This window comes from Lepisma saccharinum, chromosome 17, assembly GCF_977018435.1.
Source record: "Lepisma saccharinum chromosome 17, izLepSacc3.1, whole genome shotgun sequence".
NCBI lineage: Eukaryota > Metazoa > Arthropoda > Insecta > Zygentoma > Lepismatidae > Lepisma > Lepisma saccharinum.
In genome coordinates, this window is record NC_139245.1 from 28,919,699 (window position 1) to 28,938,400 (window position 18,702).

General features: G+C 37.7%; 1 protein-coding gene across 1 annotated transcript in view; it reads right to left on the bottom strand.

Annotated features, from left to right (window-relative positions):
• Cdc23 (cell division cycle protein 23) overlaps positions 1–18,702 on the bottom strand; it is a 50,874-nt gene that overhangs the window by 13,224 nt on the left and 18,948 nt on the right. The window contains exons 5-9 of the mRNA XM_083138668.1: positions 15,320–15,497; positions 8,920–9,099; positions 7,947–8,111; positions 5,435–5,684; positions 2,673–2,868 (exon numbers count right to left, since the gene is read on the bottom strand). Of these exons, the coding sequence (XP_082994794.1) occupies positions 2,673–2,868; positions 5,435–5,684; positions 7,947–8,111; positions 8,920–9,099; positions 15,320–15,497 (969 nt within the window). The remainder of the gene's footprint in view (positions 1–2,672; positions 2,869–5,434; positions 5,685–7,946; positions 8,112–8,919; positions 9,100–15,319; positions 15,498–18,702) is intronic.

Sequence of the window (18,702 nt, forward strand, 5' to 3'; positions counted from 1 at the left end):
AGGATTGTGGGAGGGAGACTGGCAGCTGGGCGATAGGTCAAGAAAAGTGACATAGTAACATAAAATAACTTAAATATGAAAATAAATTATATGTAAACTCGAGAGACTTAGTATGGAGTACTACTTTGTATTATAATATTTTTGTTTGCATCTTCATGAACAAAAAGTTCACTTTTTCTAGAGTTGATGGAACGTTGCAATGCTTTTCTGCATAATATAAAGCTTAGAAAAAACATACAATCAAGATTTCATAATAAAGATACTCACAAAAAAGAGCAATGAAACATCAACTTTATGTTCTCAGTGAGACCAACGTCAAACAAACTTTTAAATGTAGAAAAAATTACAATCTGGGAAAATATAACATTTAGCTCCATTAGGACCATGAGAATTGAATGCATACTGCAGGAAAATGTAAAATCCAGGTTCTACAGCACTTGCATTACGTAACTTCAATAAGCTATAATACCGCTCTTAAATTTCTTCTTAGTTACTTGCTGACTGGAGCTTGCTGTTACCTGTTGATGCCCAGGGATGAAAAAAAGAAAACACGACACACTAAAAGTGCAATTTTTCAAGGGTTTCTCGCCAACAATGTCAAGGAAGAACTGAACCTGTCACTTTTTATAACCTCTTTATGTAGTTTTTACTCTTTCTCAATTTCTTTCTTGACAATGCACATGGAAAAACCCATAAAAATCAGTTTTTGCATAATGTTTCGTGCTGGGCTTTTATATCCATGAACATCAACACATACATATTTTTAAAAAAAAAAACAACTTGTCAGCTGATATGATTCCTTCAGCCCCTAAGGACACTATAACAAAAACATTGAGAAATGTTGGGAATGCAATTTTCCCATTTCTGTGCTTTACCACGATTACACTTATCCAAGGAAAAAATGTAGTGCATACAATTTGCAGTTGATGCAGACTTACATTTCATTAATGGCATTATTTGAAATGAAAATATGAAAAGAAACCTTTTGGATACTAAGGTGACACTTAAAATGCAAATTGAATAATCATCGATGAACAAAAGTTTGAACTGTACACCACATGTCATTAGCTACATAAGTAAAATAAAATACTAATGTCTAGACACATATCTTAAAATGACAACTTTTCATATCCACCATATTCTTCCGTGATTGAAAACGGAATGACATTTACAAATGTCCAATGACAAATACATTGGGTATAATAGGTAAATTGTCAATAAATCAAAAACACTACAGGTGCTGCCGGCAGTTTTATAAGTGATATCGGTATCACAAAGTATCGGTTGGAATTCATCTACTGATAACAGCTGCTACTTTTCCGGCAATTTGGTCTTTCATGGAGCCCGTGAAAATGCCATGTGATATTTTTGTGGAGTCTAACTAAACTGCAAATTATGTAAAATTAAAACTTAATTTTTAATTTGCATAAATTATGCAAGAAAAACTGTATTTGTTATTACATAACATAATTTTAATATTCTGATCTAATTCTTGAATATTCTAAAGCCAATTTATTGGTAAATTCATGCACATAATTGAAGAAGATTATTTACAAAAATATTGATCAATATTTTGGACAAATTTTAATTATTGCAATTTTCAAGTATCGGTATCAGTGGGAATCGGTATCGACTCAGCCCTACTAAAACACTTAAGAATGTTGTATCCGGCTGGTTACTTCTTCATCTGTGCAGCATCGTCTGGAGCTAGATGGATTTGCATTTCCTTTTTTCAGACCTCCGACACTGTAAGGAAGTCTCTCAACTGTGTTGAAAATGTGATTTCATAAACAAACTCAACATGTTCGAATAGTTCAAACATGTTCACAAAATCATATTTTAACATAGTTGGGGAAAAAAATCCTTATGATGGCATAGGCAATCTCCGATGAAGAAGTTGGCAGTTCCATTCAGGTCTGAATGATGCTGTACAAATCCATTGCCAGTGAGGGAGGAACCGTATGGACACGGCAACCTTGTGATGAGGGAGTTTTGAGTTTTTAACCATTCATAGTCATGCATATTTAATTTTTGAAAGAAACATGAGAATGTGAAATAACACACTGTATTGCTCATCTTTCATGTTTTTGAAAGGTGTGAGGTGCATTTTCCTATGATGTTTTGTCACAAAATGATGTGAAATGAACTGAAAACTGCGAAATAAACTCTTAAATAGGAAATTTAGAAAATATTTACCAATGCAATTCTTTCTTTAGTCTGAATAATCCTGTTAATGGACACTTTTATCCACGAATAAACTTAATGACTCTGATACCTACATAAATGTGCTGTTAAAAGGGAAATGTTTAGTGTAGTATATACATCAAATTTGGGACTATATTCCACATTTTCACCGAAATGGCATTTTATATACTACTTTTGACCCCGTATTGTGCCAAGTTTGTGTACTGAAATCTTGAGCCTTTATTCACCATAAATATGTGGCTCTAACCATTCACTTATTCTACCCAGCGTAACATTATTCTTTCTCAATCCTTGAAAGGTGGGTTTGAAAATTTGGATCGTTTTACGGTACGTGTCTGGGCATTATTTTTTCATTCCATTTATGATAAAAAATAGTTACTATATTCTGGAATGAGTTGAATTACAGAATGTAATGATGTACAGTCGGTAAATAAACAACCAAAATCAAGAATTTATTTAACACTTACCTCTTCATACTCTAGGCACTTCAAGGAAAAGTGGTATGCATCATCTAACTGGTTTCTCTTGACGTAGTAATTAGCCAAGTATTTATATGCCTGACTCTGTTCATTCTTATCCACGATCCCACGGGCTTCAGTCTCAACTACGTACTCGGAATAAGCAGCTGCTGCGTGATCGCTTTCATTCTGTTTGTCATACAACCTGGAAAGGAAGGGGCATCATATGAGCAACGTTCAAGCAATTTTAAACATATGCAATGGCTTGTCTGAAGTGTGAACACCTGCCCAAGAATTGTATTTTGGACAGGCTTTTGCCCTCTTATAAGACTTGCAGGGAAAAAAGTTACGCTGAAATTACACTAATTATAGATAACTCATTTGAATTGAATATTTACGAGTAATAACAAATGAAAACAACATTAATGAGGAAGTTAAAAACAGACTTATTTCAGGTAATGCATGCAACTATTCTATTCATCAACTTTTATCCTCTTGTCTAACAACAAAGAATCACAAGGTTCAAATACTCAAAACAGTAATTATGTAGTTTTGTACGGATGTGAAAAATATATTTGGACCTAAAAGAGATGGAAAAAAACAGGTGGCTGGGGAAAGTTTACTGAGCCTCATAATCGATATTCATCCCTGGATATTAATAGAATAATAATATCAAGAAAACTTCTTTGGGCAGGTAATGTAACATGCATGCGAGAGGATAGAAAAGTTTACAGGGTTCTTCCTGGGAAAACTGATGGCAAGACATCTGTAGGACAGCTGAGACAAATGTGGACTGGCAACAATAAGATTCCTTACTGTTTGGCATACACAGGAGAAGCACAAAATGGAAACTTAACCAGGACTTAAAACCAGATCTCTGGCATACCGTGCCAATGCTCTACCAACAGAGCTCTTAGCCCTGGCATCACCTGATTTTTTTTTCTCTTGCTGTTTTACCCATGTGAAGTTGTTTGTTAGTGTTACCACAACGGGACATGTTGCCTTTGAAACACTGTTGACACGAACAGTGCCTAGTTTCTTCCCATGTAGAGTTAAAAATGATCTTACTATTTGACACACACAGGAGATATACATGTAGAAATTTCAGTCTACGAGGTTTATTTTTAATTAGGAGCCATTTTGCGCTCACGTTGGCAACATTGCATGCTTGGTGTTTTGCGCATGTGTGTTAGTTACTGACATGCCTTGCACGTAAACAGACGCCATTTGCATGTTGTGAAATGCTTGGTGTAGTTGTGGTGGACAATGGAACTGGTGCAGGTGATTGAAAATATCGCCGAGTGTGAGCTACGATCAGTGATCAGGTTTTTGATATCGAAAAATGTGAAAGCGGCAGACATTTATCGCCAGTTACGTGAGGTGTATGGTGAGAATGTCATTGTTGAAGGCATGGTGCATAAGTGGGTACGTCTGTTTAAGGCTGGTCACACGAATGTTCATGATGAACCATGATCAGGACGCCCCTCAATCATAATGGACTCATTGGTGCATGATGTTGAGAGCACAGTTTGGGGTGCTTCTGAGTAAGTTTCTGAAACAGTTAATGTAGCCGTGTATTGCAACATACTCAAAAAACTTTGCCGAGCAATACAGAATAAACGACGAGGAATGCTGTCTTCCGGTATCATGTTGCTGCACGACAATGCATGGCCACAGTTGTTCATTGACTCATTTGGCTGGAAGCAGATGAACCACCCTCCGTACAGTCCGGATCTTGTCCCTAGCGATTATCACCTATTCCTCCACTTGAAGACTTTCTTCACTAGGAAGCGATTCAACAGCACCGATGAAGCCAAACAGACCGTGACAAATTGGCTATCTGACCTGGCGGCAGATTTCTTTGATGAGGGTCTACAAAAGCTCATCTACTGCTATGACAAGTGCCTCAACAACTATGGGAACTACGTTGAGAAGTAGCTGAATGTACGTATGAACAGCCACAGAGGTAATTAAATTTCTGTCTTTGGATGTTTTAGTTCTATTTCAAAATGGCCCCTACTTAAAAAATAAACCTCTTACATCAACTACTGTTGATATTCTCCACATCAAACAGGAAGAGCAAAAAAAAAAATCATGTGAAACCAGGGGATGGTAGCTCAGTTGGAAGAGTCAAATTTCTACATATTAAGATGGACCTGAAGGCAATTCATAAGAATGGTGAAGACTGGATTGATCTTGCACAAAATAGGAAATGAAAATTCATTCACCTTAGCATCTAGAGAAGACACATAGTTGGAAACAGGGTTGCCAAATTTAGATCTTCCCTCACGTTTCAAATTTTCAAGTTTACGTTTAAGCTTTGTAAAGTGACTGTAAGAAAGTGTGGGGCGTTACCCCCACACCCCCTATATGCCTTCATGGCGTTGTGCTAAGCACAGGGGAGCACTTTTTTTTTTTTTTTTTTTTTTAAAGTGACTGTAAAAGTAATGCCAATATTGCAAAAATGTAACTGCTATTTGTTACTACAGAGGAACTCCAATTTTATGTTCCCGGATTTTACATTTTTCCACATTATAAATTCAATCTTGATGGTCCCACAATAACAAAATGTCATAAAATTTTCCTTGAATTTGCATTTTTCCGCATTTTAAGTTTTTTTAGCTTGGTCCCCTGGAAAACTAAAAATCGAGGTTCAACTGTAGTTACTTCCAAACACTAGTAGGGACTAGTCTGGTAAAAACTGTACATCTATTTTACTTCAATAATGAAAATAATATTAGTAATAATATAGAGTTTCACAGTGTACTTACTTTGCCAACCTCAGAAGTGCTATTCCTCCTTCTATGTCGCCAACACTTCTTCCCTTGTAGTAACATTTTATAGCATCAGCAAACTTCTCCAGTTTTTCAAAAGTCTCACCGAGAGCAATTAATATCCTGCTATCATTTGGTCTCAACTGCTGGGCTTGTTTGTAATAATAGAGACAGTAGAAGTACATCTTTAGGATTTCATATGTTTGTCCAAGACCATACCAGGCTCTGTAGTCCCTGCGATTTACTTCTGCAAGAAAGAAAAATGATATTAAATACAGTATTTACGCATGTATAATGCACACCTAGGTTTTTGATGAGGAAAAGTGACAAAATTATATCTCGTATATAATGAGCAGTAAAATCCTGTTTCAAGAAATGGCTTTCTTAGTTGTAGATCTTAAAGCTGTTGTTATGCTGATCAAGAGTGAATGACATCATATCTATTCAATGAGTCACCTGTTGCTATGTGGACCAAAAGGAGAATATCCTCTTTTGTAAACAATAAGTCACCAACCCACGCTACCTCCACTGTATTTAGCATCCCAAATCTTTCTCTCTTTAACCACATTATTTATTCTGTAATAGAAAGCGAGATCAAAATTACGTTATGGATTTGCAGTGATCACAAAGTTGATTTCCATTATTTCTCGCCCAACAAATTCTGCTGATATGCATTCCATGTGATCAGAGGTGCATGCTCGAATTCCACCAGAATAACACTGCTTTTCTTGGTGTCGCAGAACATTACATTACAAAGTGAAAAATCATGGGAAATGGCCTTCAAACTTTTGTATGTGGTTTTGCTCATTCCTTCTTTACTTTTTCTTAAAAAATCTTCAAAGTATATATATATACATATATATAATGGATAAAAGCAAGGAGGGCCAAAAGGGCTAAGTAAAAATCAAAGAAGGTAAAAGGAAACACTCACCGGACAGTAGAAAAATTCAAAATTTTCGCTAATTTCATAGCATCATCGGTGTGAGGAGGAATAGACAGAACCGGAAGTTGGGGCCCTGCAGAGTTGCCAGGTCCCCATCGAAGAAGAAGCAGTGCGTAGAATGAAAAAAAACACTCTTTTGTCACCAGGCTCGTCGTAAACTGTGAGTGTGTAGGATGAGTGGGGAGGGGGGGAGGGGGGAGGGTTGGGCATTACTGGGTGGCCTTGTTCAGGCCAGGAGGAGTGGTTGCACTCATGGCCGATATATAGGCCCTCTCCCATCTTTTGCGAACAGAGGTGTTGGCTGGTTTGGGTAGGAGATGGATGATCGCTACCCGGAAGCAGTCGTTGAAACTGATGTTGTGGTGGTTGGTGTGGAAGGCGACAGTGAAGTCCAGGTTGTGGGTGGAGGAGCGGTGGTTACTGATGCGGAGGTTGAGGGCTGTTGATGTTTCCCACAGGTAAAAATCACCACAGATGTTGCAGGTGAGGGTGTAGATAAGGTTTGAGGCATGGCAGGTCCCTTTGGGATGGAGGGTAAATTTGCCAGTGGCCAGATTGTGTGAGAGGTAATGAGGATGGGGCAGGTTTTGCACCTAGGGTGCTTGCATTTGTGGGCAGGGGGTGTTGGTTGTGTGGTGAAGGGGTGTTGTGGACCAGAATGTTTTGGAGGTTGGGGGGATTTCAAAACCACTCTGGGTATGTTTTTGGTTTCACAAACCAAAATATATATATATATATACATACACACACACTTCTTCTGTGACTAACATAACATTTATATGAGGCACATTCAGGATCCTCAAACTAGCAGTTAGCAGCACAATATTTCTTCAATTAAGGCATTTACACACTCCACATATATCATATTATTTGACCAGTAATACATTTTAATTATTATTTTCTTCTTCCTTATCTTTTCTTTCATCCAAAGCACCATAAAAAACAGAACGTTCCTTCATTTTGTGATGAGCTTATTTCAACCGCATTGCACATTAGTGTTGCTATCTTGCTTGGAATGCTGTTGCCATATTCAAAAACTACAGGATCTAAGCTCTACAACTATATATAACATGATAGGATTCCGTAAACATGAAAAATCAATGCAAGTGTCACAAAATCCACAAAATCATGGAATGACCCTGCACAGTTTCATGGCTGTCCAAATTATTCCATGCATAATACGCACCACAGTTTTTGGGGGCAAAATTTTTGGAAAAAAGTGCACATTATACATGAGTAAATACGGTAGATGGTCAGAATGCAAATGTTACATATATGTGACATTTATTAGTGAAACAAGATTTTTGCTCGATTGAATTTTGTTACTTACTCGATGCACGTTTTCTTTGTTTTGTAAATTTTGACATCTTCAAGTCACATGTTCACATGGGTTGTGCCAAATGAACAGCAAAAATTTACCATGCCTCCCAGAGACAACAAAATAAAAACTGCCAAAATATGAAGATGCAAAATCATGCAACAGAATGCAGGAGAGTTAACACAGACATCCACAAAAGCAAATATATCATGACACCATAAATGTAACTACAAACATTTTGAACTAACCAATGGCTTGTCTGTAACTCTGGATCGCAGCATTTGTGTTCTTCATTTCCACAAACTCATGTCCCATAAGAGTCCAAGCCGACAAATAATGAGGATTTAGTTTCAATGCCCTCTGGAAGTAAAGCACAGCTTTCTGATGCTCTGAACGTAAACTGTAGTAATTACCTGTAATAAAAAGGTGCGAAAAATGCTATTATTCGTTATTTGAAACTAGATAACACTCACAATTTATTAACAAAATGTTCTCCTAGTATGGATAGTAAGGATATTACACAGAAGTTTCGATAATCAGTATTATAACTTAAAACATGACTTGGACACATGGAAAGAGACTCAGCAATATTAGAAAAAAAATCCAAATTAAATGAATGATAAAAATATTTGAATATGGTTAAATAGAGCCTCTACAGATGAACAAGGCCAATAAGAAATTCATGTCTAATATCATCAGTGGCAACACACTGTATTGCACAAACTTTTTTTCCCTGGCATACAGATCATACAATTCTCAAATAATATCAAAACAACCAAATAATGCATTTCTTAATAACCGTGTAACTAAATACAGTGTCTCGCAATGGAGGGATCACATATTTAGTGCTGAACAACACACAGCTATGAAGGAGTCAAATACATTTTCATAATCAAGTCTTTAAAATAAAATAAAAATAGATAAAAAAAACTGTATTTGTGTTGAATTATAATTCTGCATATTGTAATTTGATAATAAAATGTTAAGGATAAAATGACAAGAGGACAAATAAAAAATAATGGCACACATTTCATTAGTAGCTGAGTAAATAATGCACTTTTTCAAATTACGTGTTCATGATTCTGAGAGTTGTCTTGAAAAAAATATCTGTTGAACTAGCAACTTATTTTTTAAAAAAGCATTGTACTTTTATACATAATGCTATATCTACTTATTTAAGGTTTATTATCTCCATTAAACAATGTAACAGTAAACACTGACCTATAACACAACATGTTTCCACCCGATATTTGTCTATCTCACATGCATGATGTGCTAAATAAGCCAAGTCAACTCGAAGTTCCTTCACGTAAAGTAAGTTGGAAAATGTATCCAAGTTGTCCAGTCGATATGGGTCAACTTTCTGCAAGCGGCGGAATGTTGCAATGGCCTGATCCACTTCTGCAAAAAATGGGAAAGCAAATAAGATATTTTAGAAAGAAAACACAGATTTTTAAAATTAGAGGCATCTCAATCATCAGAATAATACCATACCAGCAACCTTCTATATTTTTCTTCAAACTTGGGACAGACTAATCCTGATTAAATTTTATCCAGATTTTAGAAACCTGGATGTGTCAATCATTTGGATTATTCAGATAATCTGTAGCTTTCGAAAATGGATAACAGATACTAATATCTTCACGTAATTTCTTAAAGGTTCAGTACCACAGTTTGCAATTATTAAATAAAATACAGGCCACTATTTATGTGTGATTTATTAGGTTCTTTCCAAAAACTGATGTTTTGGACCCATTACACCCTGAGGAAGGATCTGGCAACGGGTCTGAAATGTCAGTTTTGGAAAAGAACGTAATATACCACACATAAGTGGTGACTTATGGTAGATTCTAATATGAAATACACATATCAACCAATTACATTATTGGGAGTCACATGATTGCTCCCCAATTTGAATCCTGCTTTATATTTTACCCCTTTTTTAACATATTAAACATTTAAATTGCATGAAGGGGCAGGGGGTGCAAATTACGTACATATAAAAAGCATGAAATAATAGAGAAAACATTACTTTTTTATGCATTGTAGTATCCTCAGAGATAGAAGGATTGATGGCTGAAATTTGGATTATGTATGCATGCATAAGAGAACAAATCTTGACCAATAATATAAGATAGAAGACATAATCAATATTTGTAGGAATACATTGATTATACATCACTCGAACCTGGCTCTCTTGCTTTATCGTTGCTCCTCTGTGTACCAAATTATAATGTTATCATCACATAATAAGCTATAAAGCCAGCAGTGCAGTGGTTTGCACGGTGTGCTACGACACCAGGGGTCCTGGGTTCGAATCCTGGCCTGGGCATGGGTGTTCTTTGTGATTGTACCTTCATCAATTTCATCATATCATCCCTCATCCTGATCTTTGTGATTTGATTTTGATTTATTTGAATCCAAGGACTACAATTTTGTACAAGTAGGTACATCTGTAGCATAGAACATGTCAAAGTGGAATACATAATAATAAGGATTTGTAATTTGAACATCAAATACATATGGTTATAAATATAATGGTGTATCGTAACCCTTTGCACAATATAAATTAGTTGTAATTGACATGTACAACACAAACTGTGCATGCTAACTAATGCAATAACTGCATTATTGTTTTATTTATTTATTAATATTATTATTACATGTACTTTTCATTACACATGCACAAAACCTTGAATCCTTTCCACTTATACTCAATAGATATGTCTGTTGATCTATTTGCATTCAAAGGTGAATGTTGCCTATTGTATAGTGTCATGAATGTTCAATTAGCATTGATTTGATTTTACTCTTGAACCTTTCCAGTTTTGGTACATGTCTTAACTCTCTTGGCAACTTGTTATACAGGTCAACAGCTGAGTTTTTAAGTCCCATCGTATAAAGAGTAAGCATTCAAATTTTATCTTTATTTCTCATGCTATGGATATCTTCATTAGTTTCAAAAGTATTAATACAGTCAACTCTCGATTCTACGACCCCAGGTATAACGGGAAAAAAAAGTTGAAAAATTGAAGGAAATCGGAAAAATGCGTTGTTTATTCCTCCACTCATTCCCTTTACGAGCGCTCTACCGCTCACAGTTAGGTCTGAACTAAAAATAGACACCACCACACCATGCTTGAGTGATATCCAATAGCACTTGACCTCTGCCCTCCCCTCCCTGAAGCGCACCAATGTTACCCGGCACCCGACTGCCGCTACCCAACGTGCCAGGCTTGTTTTGCCACGCTTGCTCTTGGATACGCGAGAAGAGAAGATCGCATGTGCTTGGATGTTATTTTAAATCGACTTGACTTGTTTCCTTGTCCTAAGAGCTGCTGAAAACTCGCGGAGGAGGGTGGGAGCAGCCCGAAATGACTGCTGAACATGCAGTCTGCCAATGTGTATGGCAGGTCAAGTTCTTTCATCGATAAATACACCACCTTGAGAGATAAGAACGCAGGAATGTTCGAAAATACAGATGCGTGGCGCCTGGAAGTCTGGCCCATCTGTCCAGCTCTGACCTAGAGTTCAGCAGGTTCCCGTGAGTGAGCAACTTTCGGCCTTGTAGCCGACAACTTCCGGTAACCGCTTTCATTCAAAACGCGTTCTTTGTTCCCTGCAACACTTCATAAAAAAGCGAAACTGTTAGAGATAATTAAAACCACATACAGTATGTAACATTCTTATTCGTACACACGGATTTTCAAAGAAAATACTTTAATATCTGGAAGGAAATACACTCTTTTGAAATTGTTTCTTTACAATTCAATAACTAATATCATTAGGAACATAAAATCTTACCCAAATTCTGTATAACCAATGACAATAATAAATTAAATGAAACTGAAAGAGAAACATACCATTTTTTGTACAACTTTTCTATTCGTACACTTAATAATATAAAAGAAAAAAAGTATATTCAGAGCAAATTGACTCACAGTTCTAATACTTTGATGCGTATCCTTTGGCTTTAATTACTGCTTGACGCCTGTTCTTCATAGAATTAACCAGTTTCTGACATGTTTCAGAGCTTATTTTATTCCACTCGGCTTGCACAACAGTTTTCAACTCTTGTTTGGACTTGACGCCTGCTTTATGGACTCGCCTCTTCAAAATTGCCCATAAATGCTCGATGGGATTTAAGTCTCGACTTTGAGCTGGTGTTTGTAGTAGTTTGGGCACATTTCATATTAGCCAATTCATGTTAACTCGCACCTTATGCTTACTGTCATTGTCTTGTTGGAATCTGTAGATAGGCGGCATGTCCATTTTTTGGACACTCTGCTTTACATTGTTCTTCAATATGTTCAAATATGTGATATAATGCACCCTGGAACACATGATTCACTAATTATTTGTGCCTGACATATGCATCCACGATACCATCAATAAACTGGATGGTACCAACACCTTTGGACGACATACAGCCCCAATTCATTAATGACCCACCACCGTGTTTAACTTTTGGAACTGTATTAATGAGATCATTGTCTTTATTTGATTTTCTCCAGACCCTATTTATCCCATCTGACCCGTATATATTAATCTTGGACTCGTCTGACCATATGACACTATCCCAAAATTCCTGGTCCTTGTGGATGTGCTCTTTCGCGAATGAAAGTCTATTCCTGCAATTCACCTTACTTACATACGGCCTTTTTCGTGCTATTCTGCCATGATATCCATGCTTCCACAAGGCACGTCGGACAGTTTGATCGGACATTATCTTGCCAGCAACATTTTCTACTAACGGTCGTAACTGAGGAACACTTAGTCGGGGGATTTCTCGCACTCTTTTTAAAATAAAGCGTTCATTACGTCTATTCAACCTTCTCTCTTTTGGTTTTCTCGGCACATTCTGTGCTGAACCATCCTCTCTAAATTTCTTTACTATGTACTGAACTGTGGAGTGTGATTTATTGACTGTTTGTCCAATTTTCCTTAACGAATAACCTCTGAGGGCCAAATTATAACAACATCCTTCAGATCGGAACTAAATTCCTTCACCTTGCCCATCTCGAACACTCTGATAGATAGACGATAGGCCTACAACAATACCTACGCCAGCATTCCGCTTGACGGGGAGCACGCCTGCATGTTCAAACTTGTTACGAAGTTGCAAACTGCACGAAATCGCCCGAATAGCGGTGGCGCTGTATGCGAGGAAGATTGAAGCTCTTGCCTGTACGAATAACAATGTTGCATGAAACAGCGTGTTTTTCTCTTTTCACACAAATTATATTATCTTTTTATACATTTTGAACATACAATTTTATTGACATTTGTTGCTGAAACCTTCATTAACATTAATTTCCAGGTACATATGAAAATGATTATATTTACTAGTAGATATGACATTTTTTCCTCGGAAATTCTATGTGTACGAATAACAATGTTACATACTGTAGGTGAACTAAAGATCGTCAACCCGCTTAATGCGTTGTCATCCCGGTTTGCACAAAAGTTTACTTCGATCTTACGTGCATCATAACTCCCGTTTCCAACTTCATACGTTTTCCTAATTGTGTCGATGTCGTAATATCTGCCAAAAAAGTGATCTCCAGAAAGGAAAACAAGAGTTAAAATAACTTCATGTTCTGCGCCTTCTGACTTCTCCCTCTTTTCCTGTCAGCAAACGTGGGGGGGGGGGGGGGCAATGCAGATAGTTTCAGCCAGGATTTTCTTGCTGATGCGGGCTGATTACAGGCGAGGGTGGAAAAGGAACCACCCCTCTTCCTTTCCTTTGATGTCTAAAATGGGACAATCAGTTCTGGTTATATTCTTGAAAACGAACAAAATCATAGAACAAGTAAAAAAAAAAAAAGTGACCCTCTACTCTTTCCCCAGCTCATTCTCCGCCACTGGTGTGCACGGCAATGTTGATAATTGCAGATTTCAGTTTATTTATTATTATTATTTTTTAATGCTGTTGTCTGCATAGGAAATATTGCCCGTATTATTGTCTGTTGCATGGTAAAATGTAAAGCAAGGGTCATTTCTTTCTTCTTTACACTGCTGTTAAAAGTTCCGTCTTCGACAGTTGCGTTATCTTTAAAATGCTGGGAGTTTTCTCTTCCGCCACCTGTTGCTCGAACTTCCAGCCGGTCTCCTTGTTTTTACGATGCAGCTGGCGCCAGTGTTTTGTCTAGCGTCTGCAAAGCTCTTGCTTGCCGATAACAGCGATGACTCATCCAGCGTGAAGGCAAAAGTTATTGTTTTGAATCTCGCAAAGCTGTTTTGATTTGACGATAACGAAATTCGATCTCCAGAAAGGAAAACAAGAGTTAAAATTACTTCATGTTCTGCGCCTTCTGATAAGCAAATCTGTAAATTTAATTTGCATCCGCTTTTCTTCAGAACCATTCATGTGGAGGAAAAAAAAAGTGTGTTCAATGTAGGCATGGTCGCTGAGACTGATAAAAAATACATTATTCAAGGGGAAAACGTTTGGAAGGGTGGGTGTTTGACATCGAGAATACTCCTAAATCCAACATTAAATCGTCGATTAACGTGAGAGTAAATAACGATCTACCATTTTGATATGTGAAAATGCGCAGTTTCATAAAGCTTGTTTTCTGTTCATTTTATGCTGATGGGCTGATCGGGACTAAATATACAGTTTAAAGTGAAATTCAATTCCAAACCCGAATGATTATCGACTACCACGCTGTTTAATGACTTGTCCTAGAATACGCATTGGGTGAAAACAGATCGCAAGTTGCGCGTTTCCTTTTTCAAGCTGGATTACAATGCAAGTCAAGGAAGGAGTTTGGACTGCTCCCTTGAATGGGGAAGGAGGGTGAATGAAGTTGGTTGAAGCAAAGAAAAGTGACTTTTTTTTTTTACGATGTATTTTACACAGCCGAACCAGAACGAAAATTATAGCCCTGACTTTATTTATTTCTGTCTGGTACCTAGAAAGGTTGTGTTGCTTCTCCCGAGAGATCTAATCTTACCAGTTAATCTTGTAACAGACAATGCTCCAGTAAACCGGTATAAAATCCAACATCCATTCTGCCCGATTATCTCCCGACTTTTGCTGGCACCAGTCTGACTGGTGTCAAGATTCTTTGAGTTTCGCTTGCAATAAGCGAGAGATTGTTGTCCTTTCCATTGGTCTCAGTGCAAACGGGTTTCTCATGAACTAGAATTGTAAGAATTTCCTGGAAAAGCAACGACTGTGCACAATTGAAATAAAGTAACATTATTTTAAATTCTCTTTTGTGAAAACTTTTTCATGTTCTATTTTCCTTCTCACAACACGCATCCTGTGCATAACAGGTTGTATAACTACCAGGATAAATGGTGTTACCATCTCCTAGGCATCTTTGTGTCCGTTTGAGCTCCCTTTAAGCTGCAAATTCCAATAACGACCCCTTCGAAATAACGACCCTTTTCCCGGGAACTGTGAAAGGTCGTTGAATCGAGAGTTGACTGTATTTTGTTTTAAGTACATCAGACATCCATAGATATATAGACAGGATAGCATCAACAAGCGGAACAAAAGAGGTCTGACATTGCATAGATGGCTCAGATCTGGGGGATATTTGGTAGGTGTATGACAAGCATGCATGAATAAACAAGAAACCCGAATAGAAAATAGCTAGAGTACACTTACCTCTTCTGTTGTGAAATGTTATCGCAACCTGAGCCATTAAATATGTACTTTTCTCGAATCCAGACTGCTGTAGCATCCAGTAAATTGACAATGCATCTTCATGTTGCTGCTGTTCAAGGTATGTGTGGGCCAGGAAAAAATGCTTGATCCAATGATCTGCCAGAGTTAACGAATTCAACTGAAAAATGAATTAAATACAAATAGGTCCAGCATGCGATTTATTTTGTACACATACTACTTCAACTGTTTTAAACCTTTATCATCTAGTAAAATAGGAAGAAGTATGAGAGTCAGCTATATTAGGATGAAGTTGATCAATACTGGAAAGCACCAATTGCAAATAATTCACTGATACCGGCCGATACTGTTTTGGAATCTTGGAATTTTAAGGGGTCCACAGAAATAGCTTTCATACTTTCACGGAGTCTGAATATCCAGGGAATTACAAAAATTGCATAATTTTCAGAAATTCTGTACCAGTATTGTCAAAAAGGGATTCTGTGATTAAATTACAGCAAGTTTAATATTCTGATCATCTCATTTGTGAAATTGTGAATACTTAATTTAAAGTTAACACTTTGGAAAAGTGATATGGTAGTCTCCAAACATGATGGGATGATACCACTTTGAAGTGATACTGATACTTGAAAATTGTAGCAATGGTTATATATGAAATTTAGAAATGTTCTGAATAGAGTACTTATTTCACAGCTAAGTTGCTACATTCCAACAATGTAAAATTGACAAGATCCATTGTATAACTGATTCCTTTTAAACATTTTTAACCATTGTTATACCTGTGTGGCCACGGTGGCTCAGTCGGTAACGAGTCTGACTACCATGCTCAAGGTCCCGGGTTCGATCCCCGGCCGGTTCAAATCCGGGAACTTTTCTAAGGTTGGAAGCGGCCCCGGCGCCCACCCAGTGTCGAATAACATGGGTACCTGGTGGAAACCCTGGGGGGGGAAAAGCGGTCAGGGGCGTGATGCTGATCACATCACCCCCACTCACAACCGGATCAAGAAAGTGTGGGGCATTACCCCCAAACCCCCTATACGCCTTCATGGCATGGTGCTATGCACAGGGGAGCACTTTACCTTTTTTATACCTGTATCTTTAATCAAACTAAAAATAAAGGAACACTACATGTGTTCTCCTGAAACGTCACAACAAAAAACTGTGTTTTTTATGCTTGTAACAACCGTAGACTACGAGAGAAATATTTTAAATTGCTACAATTTTCAAGAATTGGCATCACTTCAAAGTGGTATCATCCCCTAATATTTTGATACCTGGAAGTTTAAGCATATTTAAAAATGATTATTTTGGAGTAATACTAATAAATGAAAATTATATTAAACAGGAAATAAAAAGCAGACTTAATTCAGGAAATGCATGTTACTTTTCTCTTCATAAACTTTTGTCTTCTCGTTTAATATCTAAGAAACTAAAAGTTAAAATATACAAAACAGTAATGTTGCCTGTAATATTATATGGATGCAAAACTTGGTCCCTTACATTGAAAGAGGAACATAAATTGAGAGTATTTGAAAATAAGATCCTTAGGAAAATATTTGGGCCTAAAAGGGAGTGGAGAACATTACATAATTTAGAACTACATAATTTCTATTCATGTCCAGATATTATTAGAATCATTAAATCAAGGCAGGCCATGTGGCACGAATGGGAGAGAAAAAAAAATACAGGATTCTTGTTGGTAAACCTGATAGTAAGAGACCAGTAGGAAGACCAAGATGAAGATGGGAGGGATAATGTTGAGATGGACCTAAAGGAAATTGGTAGGGATGAAAAAGAGTATATAGATTTTGCTCAGGATAGAGACTGATGGAAGGCCTGTGCTGCTGCAGCGATGAACCTTCGGGTTCAAGAAGGCTAGAGAGTTAGTTAGTTATTTATTTTGGATGTACTTGGTAAGGACTTTGTATCTTCAGATATCTGTTCGGCAGATACATGGAGAGAGGTAATTCATTCTAATCCACTTACAGTTCATTTTTCAACACTGTACTTTGATCTCAATTGCCTTCGCCACATTTGTGCAGCTTCGTCAGACACATACTGACTTGTTCTGGGTGTCATGTTTTTTCTCCTGCTCGTATCCATGGTAGAACTAGCTGACGAGAGCTTTTCTTCTTCTTCTTCCTTCAGTACACTGTTGATCTCAATAGCACCCCCCCCCCCCATTAGAAAAATGCATGCCTACACCCCACCTTCTCAGCCTTCAAACTCACCTACTAAATGAGATGCTTAAACACTGTAAGTGACCAAGCCGAGACGCCACGCTAATTGTTGCCGTCTCGCCTTTGGAAGCTACAATGTAGCCCGACCACGCCGAGTGAGAAAATTGCTGGCATACAATAATTCTCACCAACGCGGTCGACTCAGTTTGCAGGGACCAAAACACAACAAAATCCCACAGATCTGTGAAAGAATCAAGGGGCTCTTATGGAGAGACGTCGTACACACTATATACATTTTATTCACATTTATTTACACTGCTCCTCTTTGAGTACGGCGCACATTTAGTTCTGCTCCGCTTAAATGTGGCCAACTTATGGCACAACTACTGTCCGAAAACCTCTGATGCACTGTTTGTTGCAAGTCCGTTGCTTCCCGCTCATCTGCGGTGTTGACTTCCGGGACTCGAACCTGGCCACGGCTCGTCAGCTCTGGGTGGACGAGCTAGGCAGATGTTCTCTCGGTTCGATGCCAGGAACAGTCACTGACACTTACTCGCGGCGTCATCGGACAGGGCAGAAAGACAACCAATGCACTCCATTGCCTTCTCTTGCGAGCCACTGAAACAACTCAACATCACTGAACAAACTCTTGCAAGAAACTTTCATGCCCAAACTCTGCGTAAGAGCACAAGTCAAAAACTGTCTTGTAAAGCACTTCCAATGAATCGCTCTCTAACAGTTGGGCTGAAAAGTTCGTAGGCTAACATAGTAAAAAATATTTCTTTGACAAAATTAGATTTTATTATTCAATATAGTTGCCTTCGAGGGCGATACAACGATTATAGCGGTCATACAATTTTTCGATGCCATTTTTATAGTACGATTTCTCTTTAGCCTCAAAATAGGCCTCAGTTTCGGCGATTACCTCTTCATCAGTGCTAAATTTCTTTCCAGCGAGCATTCTTTTAAGGTCTGCAAACAGGAAAAAGTCACTGGGGGCCAGATCTGGAGAATATGGTGGATGGGGAAGCAATTCGTAGTCTAATTCATATAATTTTGCCATCGTTTACATTGATTTGTGACACGGTGCATTGTCTTGATGAAACAGCACTTTTTTCTTCTTCAAATGGGGCCGTTTTTTCGTGATTTCATCCTTTAAACGCTCCAACAACGCTATGTAATAAT